Source organism: Clytia hemisphaerica, unplaced genomic scaffold (assembly GCF_902728285.1).
Source record: "Clytia hemisphaerica strain Z4C2 unplaced genomic scaffold, Clytia hemisphaerica genome assembly, whole genome shotgun sequence".
Taxonomy (NCBI): Eukaryota; Metazoa; Cnidaria; class Hydrozoa; order Leptothecata; family Clytiidae; genus Clytia; species Clytia hemisphaerica.
In genome coordinates, this window is record NW_027104390.1 from 2,453,826 (window position 1) to 2,464,336 (window position 10,511).

The following is a 10,511-nucleotide window of genomic DNA, read 5'->3' on the forward strand; positions in this document are numbered from 1 at the left end:
GATGTTCTTTTTAAAACAAGATTATGCTTTTCCTGAATGGACTAGCTTACCACTTATCATAAATATAGTGTTGGGTTTCATAGCTATCTACACTGGTAATAAAATTATGTATAGTATGAAATTTGGTTTTGATTTTTTCCAAATTTTCTGTCGATTAGCAATGATAAATATTTATGTTTTATTGATGATTCCACCCTATGAGGAATGTCTTATCGAACATTCAACTAATTTAGGAGGTGTTCAACATTTTGAAGATTACGATAACCTGGCGACTTTTAATGATGGTTTAGCAGCTAATGTTACCAGTGGATATTTTGATGTTCGATGTTCGCTTGAGACACTCCCAAGAATACGTATGGAGATGAATTTACTAGTAGTTTTATTGGTGGCTGAAGTTTTATTATTGATTTTATTGAGTGTAAACGTAGTTTCTTTTGCAGTGGATTGTAAGAGAAATTGTTGTTGTTGTTCGACTGAAGAAGGAGGGAGAGATAAAAATTCGTGGTATTTTGATCGAAATGGTGCAGGTGTTGATAAACGGTTGATACGTTATGACGCAGTACCCCTGAAAGATTTAAATGAAATCAGAGGAAAATCACAATAACCGTGCAGTTTTATACATTTTTTTACCGTTGAATTCCCGGTAACATTTTACAATTCAAATTTACTTTACGGAACAACTTGTTCTAACATTTTTAGAAAAAATAGTTTTTAGATTTGTCGATTTACATGAGAAAAATATCTTGTGTCAGTTTATAGGATTAGAAAAAAACTATTTACATAAGAAAACCCTAAAAATATATATAACCTAGAAAATAATGTCAACAATAAATTGAGTCAAGTTTGGTAAAACTTCAGCGCATTCTATTCCTTACTTTCGAAAACTACACTGGATTTTAGAAATTTCAAGTAATCTTCGACCAACTGGTATTTAATTCCTTCATTTTCTTTTAGGCCTCTTTAGGGCTTTCTAACAAAAATAGTTTCTTATTGGTATACCTTAAGGGAAGAAATTTTGGCTGATTTGCCAAAATTTCGCAAAATTTAATTTTCCCAATCATCACTTACTACAAAATAAAATCAAGTAAAGCTGACACTCGGTACTTGATACATAAGTCCTATAGAAATAGAAGCGTATAAAACGGAGACAAAGATCAAGCAAACACGGTCTGTAGTTTGTGCAACACATCTCCAAAAATCTAAGATATATTCAGACTCCTCTTCACCGTAAACATTTTCAAGAAGTGTTTCTACATTCTCTTTATCCCTTTCGTTTTGAGACTTGAAGGAAGGGGCGTCAGTGGGCGGGTTACCATCATTTCCACCAACCGCCTCATCATTGGATAGTGGCTTTGGAAAATACATTTGAATGAATTCATACGTTTCAACAAACTCTTCATCAAGGGAATTCGTATCTAAAACTGTATTCGCCTCATACGCATGCGCAGGAGTGAATTTCGCTGCGTATTTTTTCAGTTCCTCCAACCTGTCCATTTCTTCAAAATATCGAGTTGTAGAGCTCTGTTTACGACGTATCGAGGCAGCAAACACACCCTCGCAACACGCGTATTTACTACAGTTTCCAGATTTTCGAATACTGTTTAAACATGATTTGAAGACAGTCAGAGGTAGTATTCGATTGAAAATAATATGATGAAGCCAATTTGGTACAGCAACGGAACGGTGCATGTTAAAACATACTGCATTCATAACTAAAAAAAATTAAAGTGAAGGCAGTCGTGTAAATAGCAAATGCAAGTTAAAAAGTATTCAGTATTCAGATTCAGATTTTCCTTTGAAAATTTACAAGATTTTTCTTGTAAAATTACACCATCAATACTCATTAGCAAATACATTATATGGAAAAACAAGATTTTATTGATGAGATTTAATAACGTCGCGATGTCCCTTAGAAATACATGAATCCGATTTATCAAAAATCAGCTATCAGTATCAACTATCAGTATCAGAAAATACAAATAATTTCAGACATCCTTTTCCTTGGAAAATACACGCATTTGATTTTCTTTGAATGATGCACTAAACTAATTTTCCTTGGAAAATACACTAAATTAACTTTCCTTGGAAAATACACTAAATTAATTTTCCTTGGAAAATACACTAAATTAATTTTCCTTGGAAAATACAAGTATTTGATTTTCTTTGGAAAATACACTAAATTAATTTTCCTTGGAAAACTAAATTAGGAAAATACACGAAATTGCGTTTTAAAATGTACAAAATTACAAATATTTTGAAAAAATGGACCAAATAAGTAATCTTTTGAAAAGATGTGTGTTTTTCTTCAAAAAGAAGGCCTCACATGCTTAAGATTAAGAATGAAAACTATGCAAATGGAACTTACAAATTGAGAAAGTGATTGACAGCATACTGACCAACATAAAAGCACCCAATAGCGGTGTAACATTGGAATCAATCGGCATCATATCCGAGACCATCATCATAAGAATAGAAATGGTTAAAAAGCAATCCATAGCCAATCCCATTCTTTCCCCAGTCTCTTCGGGGAATGCGAATATGAACAAAGCGTAGAATGTTAGGACGAGTGATGGAACGATAACATTAAACATGTGAAAACCGGCTTTCCGCTTAAGAACGATTGTGAATGTGATGTCTGTCAGAGGGTGGGGACAGCAACTGGAATAAACAATATATTTAAGATAAAGACAACTTTCTCTAATTGGAACCTCTATAATTCTGTAATTCGAAATAAATCATATGTCTCTTAAGTTGAAAGTCATACAAAATAAAAATACTCTTGTAATTCAAATTTTTTTCTAACTCGAAGAAGATTCTTGACCCCTTCAAGTTCGAATCCACTCTTCCTTGCTTCCAAATGGCAAGCATCATCAAGGAAATACGCCTTCTACGCCCCTCCAATCGAGGGGCGTTTAAGAATTCACAAAGAAAAAAAGCTGAGTGTTATTGCATCCCAGCTAAGTTGATTAGCTAGACTTCTGCGAAAAGTGTTTTTTTCGCGTTCCACAAATGCAACAAGAAAATGTACTGGATAACTACCCCCTAGATCTAGATACGTTTAAACTAAAGTGTCTTACTGTTTAAGAGAATAAAAAGTATACAGAGAGGACACCAGAAATAAAAAATTCTCTGAAAAGGGAGCCATATTCTGCTTGGCCACTCCTTAAAAGTTTCCCACGGTTTGTTATCAAATGAGTACAAATACAGTACAGTTACAGTAAATTATATTAAATTTCAAATTGTTCGGTAAATATATGATGAACCAACCAGTGGCGTGGTGGCAGGGAGGCCAGGTGGGCCCACGCCCCACCAGGGGAGCCCTTTTGAGAAGGGGAGCCGAAAAATAAGGGGCCCAAAAACCAAAAATGGCGCCCCTTATCACCTCAAAAACTCAAAATTTCGCTGGCTCGTACACTCTTCTTTGTGAAAAAAGTGTCATCATCAAAATGATCTTAGTTCCAGTGCTTAGTTTGTATTCGTAAGCAAATTAAATGTATAGAGAGGGGGCGTACTGGACCTGCGAAAAAAGCCTTGCTAGGGATTATTACCACGACATTCTTTGAAATATAACAAGCTGCTGTAAATACACGTTTTTTATTTATTACAACACATATTATAAGAACAAGTTCAGAACATTCTAAGGCTTTGCAGACTCTAAGACATCCTATTTCAAAGGAAAATGGCCAAAAATACTCATGAAAATAGTGAAAATAAGAACATGTAAGAACATTTTTATGCTTAAAACTCAATTTAAAAGTTAAGAACATCTGAAGGCTTTAACAATTTTGGTAGTCTGAATCGCAGACCTCTACAAAACCCCAGGTAGTAGTCTAAAAGGAGAACGAATCCGTTAGTGGATGCCAGCAGCCTACAATTTTGGATGTTGTTACAAAGCTGTCAAAGCTGTATTTATTACGCAAGAAAGATTCTTCTGATTTTAAAGAGACAAAAAAACATAATTATCAGTTTTATTTCTAGTTATAGTGTGTATTGATCATTAACAACCATACTAAAAGTGCAATAAAAATAATGAAAAATAATGGAAAATAATAGGCAATTCCGTTCCAATATTCGTTTTAGTTCGCCCATCCTCATTTTACGGTATAATGTAGAATTCTCTTTTTTTTCTCTGGCTTGAAAAGTTTCAGCCCAATATAACAAAATTTAAATAAATTAATTTTCATACCTTTATATAAATCATAGGTTACAAATTTGAACTAAATTTAACTCAAGGTTAACAGTACAGTCAACTCTCTGTAATTCGAACCTCTACTATGCGAATCTTCTATAATTCGAACTAAAATATTGGTCCCCTCAGCTAGAAATTAGTATAAAATTAATACTTTCTGTAATTCGAATCCTTCTCTAATTCGAAAAAAAATTTTAGTCCCTTGAAGATCGAATTAGAGAGAGTCAACGGTAAAACAACAAAAAAGCTAATTATTCATTGACTTTCCTTTAGTGTTCCAGGAGAATGATTGTTTTCAAATGAGAAAAAAAAACAATAATCTATTTAATCTTCCGAGTCAAATAACTTCAAGCATCTAAAACCAACAACCAAAACAAGCAGGCAAAGTAATATTGACCAAAGATATAGTCCAAAAACTCCGAAACTGAGTGAAATATAAAGCAAATCAACAACTGCAGTGTTATCTCCAATTCTTCCCGGTAAATCATGTAAGGTAGGTGTAAAGTTCCAGCCGAATTCTGATACATACACTGGAGCAAATAAAAATGCGCTGGTTAATAAGAGTGGTATAAGGGGTAGTACCAAAAATTTTATGATTTCTTGAAGAAGGTCGAAAAAACCATATATTGTAGATCCGTAATGTGACACAGTAAGTATGGCAAAAAACGGTACAATTCGGAGAATATACCAAGTTTGCATTGCCACTATTCCACCGTGGTCACTCCAAAGAAGATCTTCGAGTTCTTTTAGGAACTCTATTTGAATTATCAGCATCGGCATGTCAAGTACAAAATCCATAATGGCTTTGGCAATCATATAAGCCAGTAACCATTTCTTTGACTTAATGCGATTAAGACAAAAGCATAAGAAGTAAAGCAAACTTGCAACAGTTTTTATGATGAATATCGTTACAACCTTAGCTGTTTTCTTATCATATCTCAAAACATGAAATATCGACCAGACTCCACACCACATCTCGAACGATATTAAAAACCACATACAAAGTACTGCCACATTTCTTTTTCTGCGTAAAGATTTTATTGAATAGTTAAAAATAGTTTTAATAGTAACTACTGTAAATATCCAAAATGATACCGGCCAAGTCCATATACCAAGTATACCGATGTACAATGAGGCTTTTAGTATGTTATGAGTGTTTATATCATTTCCGAGTTCGCCCTTGAGATCACTGAGTTTCCAATCAAAACCGAATTGAACCAAATGGATGGGTGTGAAAATAAACGCAACCATAAGTGGTGATAAAATTATTACAAGTGGAATCCACTTAAAGAGTTTTCTAAACCGGAATCCATTCTTATTCAAAGCAATATAGGAAACATCGATGATAGAAAAACAGAGAAGATTAAATATAAATTGAAATTGTATTGCCAGGTCCCAGTTAAAATCACTCCATACCAGATTGTTTATATGGTTCATGGCCACAGCCTGTGAAACCAGCATAGGCATTTCCATAAAAAATGAGATCAGTATCTTGATAATTGACACTAGTAGGCTAATTCTGTGCGGCTCAGTACTGTCTGAATCAATAACATGCACGATTAGAAAAAACAGATTTGCCAGGAACTGGATGGTGAAGAATAATGCGAAAGAAATCAATGACGGTCGCATTTTTTCGTTACCTTGTTGAAAAAGATGTCGTACGGACCAGGCTGAATTACAAATGAAGAAAAGTGTCATGAAGATTTTAAATATTAGATACCATCGTTTTAATACTCCAGATGGGCTCGGCATTTTAAATCCTCTGATTTGCAGACGGTTTTTACGACGTTGAGCTTTTTTAATGATTGACTTCGCCTCATTTTTCAAATAGGTGTATTGAAATTTAATTTTCTCAAAATCTTCTTGTTGAAATCCAGTAAGATTTTGCAGTCCTTGCAATGCTTTCTTTATAACACTCTTTGATGCGTTTGGGTCAAGATTACGGATGTAGCGCTCTGCCTCTCCCCAAGATTTATCTTCATCTTTAACAATTTCTTTATTGTTAATAATTATGGAGGTTACAATGCAGTTGTCTTTATTTTTTAAACAATACTCAGTAAATTTGTGATTGATTCCAGCCCACTTAGGATGCAATGATTTCGCCGAATCAAAGTTCTGCTGCCATGCTTCTCCAGCTTGATTTTTGAGTTCAGCCATATTGCCCATGAAAACTCTACATTTGAATACAACAGCATCGTTATCATTGCCATGATGTCTTCTACTGATTAATTCTGCCTGTTTCAATGTTTCTACAAAGTAGATGCCAGGACCTAGACGTCCATCATCGCTTCCCTTCAATCCATCAATCGATATCGGGTTGACAACCCTGATTTTAGATCCATGGTATAAAGTCTGCGCACGAGGGCATCCAGACGAGAAATGAGTCGAATCGATGTCCCAACATAGCCTACATGTATGTTTGCCATGATTTTCCTTACAGTCTTTTACTTTACAATTTTGATTGATGAAAAATGGTCCGAATCTTGATTGCGACATCTTCTACACAAGTGTGTTGCATGAGATTCGTAACAACCAGTAACTTTATAACGTTGTTGATTCATGGATCCACTCTTGAACTTCTGTGTCAGAAGGCTTAAAGCTTCTTGTGAAAATAAATCGAGTTAAAAAAACCGTCAGATCAATTAGTCATTCTTAAAGAATTTCTAATACCGATTACAAATTTTAAGACAAAGGTCAAATAACAAAGACCTATTGATCTTAAGTATATACTTATTATATTATTTCTAAAAAGATAGAAGGAGGAAATTTAAATTTTAGTTTGAGAAATTTCTAGAAAGATTAGACATTCATAAGGGAAACTCGCGACATACAGGGTTTGATTTATACAAACACTAAAGCCTTTACAGTGTATAACATATTTATGATATTCATGACGTAATGTTTTCTACGGAAAGACCCCGTTTTTGCAAGTGGTGGTAAATTTTATAAAACTTTTTTCTAGTTTAAACTTGCCACTACTGGCTAAAACCGGGGTATTTCCATAGAAAAAATTACGTCATGAATGTCATGAATTCCTAGGGAGATTGTCTATGAAAAGACAATCAATGATTTCTAAATAAATTTCTTTCTAAACTCAATACCCAGGCATTTGAAGCAAACATACTACCCAACCGCGTTGGAATCCTTTATTCCCAGCGTCACGTCTCTCGCTAGCGTTTTTAGACTTTCTTCTTTTCTAGGAATAACTTTTAAATTAGCATCGATATATCATTTTTGGCTTTAGTCATAACAATTTCATTAATCATTATCCCCTGATTGGAACTTATTAATAACGATTCGAAGATGCGAAACGAAAGATTTAAGCACTCCCCTCAGGTTGAATTTTAAGTTATCCGTTTTTTTCTGACACTTAAAGTAGAATTATCTTTCTGAAATTCTGTAGAGGAATATTCATTTAGAAATTAAACTTTTCAGCAGAAAACAAATTGGAACTAATAGCACTTGTTTTCTATATTTGACAAATTTAGGTGAAATAAATAGAATCACAAAGTGCTCAATAAAATTCGAAAAAATTCCAGCAAAATATCAAGAAATAAAGAACTTCAAAAAAAAATAAAAATTGAAATAAAATCTGCAATACACCTGCATTGCTTGAAGATTGCGCCAGCATGAAACACCACACCTTATAGCAATTGTAAGTTAAGGCTTGGGGACACGAGAAGTTTTTTCGCGTTTGTGCAATGCAACATGCTCCATCCCACCAACTTAAAACGGTTTTTTGTCTCTACCCCATTTTCTTGTCTAACAATAAAAGTGAAATCGACAATACTTTTAATAACATTTGTGTGTCTCTCACTTTTGTCACAGGGACAAAATCAGCGTGGTAATTGAGAATTTCTCTCACTTTTTGTCCAATGAAACAAAAAAGAAAACCATGGGATACGCACTTTTTTCTTGTGTTGATGGGATGGAGCATGTTGCATTGCACCAACGCAAAAAAACTTTTCGTGTCCCCAAGCCTTTAGTTCTGTATTTCTTGATATATTTAAGCGCATGCTTTTCTAAGAAAAAGAATTACCTGTATTTGACACTATTCCGAACAGCTTCCGTTCGAATCAACCAAAATTGTGAACTTTCTTGATAAAAACTCAAGTCAATATCATTTCTTGTCAACTCCAAATCCAACTCAGGACTCGAATAAGACCACGAACCAAATTGTAACGGACATTTCTGGTAATCGAAAGGGAAAAATCGAATATCGATTGAACATCCAGCAGTTATGATAGCTGGGATATACCACGTGTGTAGGCCATCATACCGGATTATGATTCGTGTTTTGTATTGGTCAAGTTGTCCGTTCCAGTTGTCCTCCACACTAAAAAGAAGATAAATTTCATGGGAATATGAGTACAGCGTTTCGGAATCAAGGAGCCAAGCCAAGGTGTTTTTTTTTATAGAAGTTTCTTTCGTTTTGCGATCACCCTGAACCAAGATTTTTCCCGTGGAAAAATCAAATTTATCACACATTACATTTTTACAGAAAAATGAATTAAAGCTCTTTGAAAGTTGATTACCTCATATTATTGGAATAATTACCTGTTATAAAGAACTAAGTCTGGAGTCCAAATCCAATTTTTAGTGATTGTCAATTCTGTAATGTTTGCATAGTCTGATGGATTCCACGTTAAAAATTCATTCTTCCAAAACTAGAATAAAATATGAAGAAAACAAGAAAACAATACAGAACTGTTGATGAAGACCAAAACTCACATTTCCAAAAGAAAATTTTTAATAACTGAGCCCAAAAACTAGCGAAACCAAATATTGAGCTTCGACATGAGTTAAAAACAAGTTATAATTCTTTGCCTCAAAAGCCGTGTTGAAAGGGAATTTGAATCCAAATAAACGCCCTCCCCCCCGCTTGTTAATTTTCCAACCCCCGGACCTTATTAGAACCCCCACCCCCGTTTATTAATTTTTAAAATTTTTTAAGCCTTCAAAGAAAGGGTCCCTTATTCTGCTCTAAATATCCTGATTTTAACCTATATTATTGAAATTTTGAAAATTTTCCAATTGGAAGCTAAGAATTACCAGGCTCGAATGACGCCAAAAATCTGGTTTTAGATATGTTAAAATAATGTCCTTAAAGTTCATGTGTATTTGAACTTGTATTATAAAACATTGACGATAGAGAAGATAGAAGATAGATATGCTTGAGGTAGAGGCATTCATTATGATCCGTAGCATCTTAGATAGGATAGGTAGGATTTTGAGATTTTTTTGAGAGGGCCCGCGAATTCATTTGCGTTCAAGTAAACTTTGAAAAATTATCAATTTTTTGTCTGTTTTGTGGGTTAGGAGTTTTACCCACAACGTCAGTTTTTTGGTCATAAAAACTTTTGCCAGGCATAATTCGCAGGCCCCTCTAAAGAAAAAGTTTCAAAATCCTATCTACTTTCGAATCAATCACATGCGGTGAGTTCCACGAAAGATGCTAAGGTTTGCCCCCCTACTAATAAGGAAAAGAAATACTAAATCGAATTAAAAAGATTTCAAATTACCTGACGAATCCAAATGTTGGTGGTTAGTGATTGATCTCTGTCGTTCTATAGAGAAATCGATAAGATATCGCTCATCATTACCAATAAAACCTCAACAGTTTTTTATGTCAGTCTGTTGTTGTCATTTTAATAACTTTAAAAACATTTTTATTGCCTGACTCATTTTACAATGGTCCTAATGAAAATTTAATCTATATCAACTTCCAGTATGTGCTATCGTGTCTATTGGAAATTAGTTTTATAGCAAGCCTTGTTGCCCTTAGTAACTTAGTAAAACTCCTAGTGTAAACAAAACGAAAATGAAACTTACCAACTCGACAACTTGAGCAAGAGCGATATTCATTTTGACAATAACTGGTTTGCTTTTATCAAGGACAGGTCTAGCTTTTGACGTATAGCCTTCATTTGTGAGAAATAAATCTCGAAATAAATCCATTTCTTCATTCCAGCCAGAAGAGTAACCTATAGTGAGAAATGAAAAAATTATTTTATTTCTTCGAAAATACCTTAAAAGAGAACTCTTAGCTAATGTATAAATTTTATTATATCATGGTTAGACCTTAAATGGCGTTCAACGACGCTTATTACCAAGCGAAAAAGTCGTTTACCTTTATCTAAACATACTAAAACCAAAAATATGCGAAAAAGATGACTTCTTTTCATGTTGCTTGTTTGCAAATCTGAGTTTTGAGTTGAGTTTGAACTCAAAAATAAAAAATCAGGGTTTTCCGAAACAAGATCATGACAGTAGGGTAATCATTTTCAGATATCAAAGACTTAAGTTTTCACTACAAAACAAT

The 10,511-nt window shown here is 33.9% G+C and overlaps 1 protein-coding gene across 1 annotated transcript; it reads right to left on the reverse strand.

Annotated features, from left to right (window-relative positions):
- Positions 1–910: 910 nt before the first annotated feature.
- LOC136819777 (neuronal acetylcholine receptor subunit alpha-9-like) lies at positions 911–10,172 on the reverse strand. The gene is made up of 6 exons (XM_067076019.1): positions 10,022–10,172; positions 9,712–9,756; positions 8,747–8,856; positions 8,229–8,525; positions 2,366–2,658; positions 911–1,712 (listed from the first exon to the last, which is right to left on the reverse strand). Exons 1-6 carry the CDS (start codon positions 10,145–10,147, stop codon positions 1,081–1,083), a joined length of 1,503 nt encoding a protein of 500 aa, XP_066932120.1. The 5' UTR covers positions 10,148–10,172; the 3' UTR covers positions 911–1,080.
- Between the last annotated feature and the right edge of the window lie 339 nt (positions 10,173–10,511).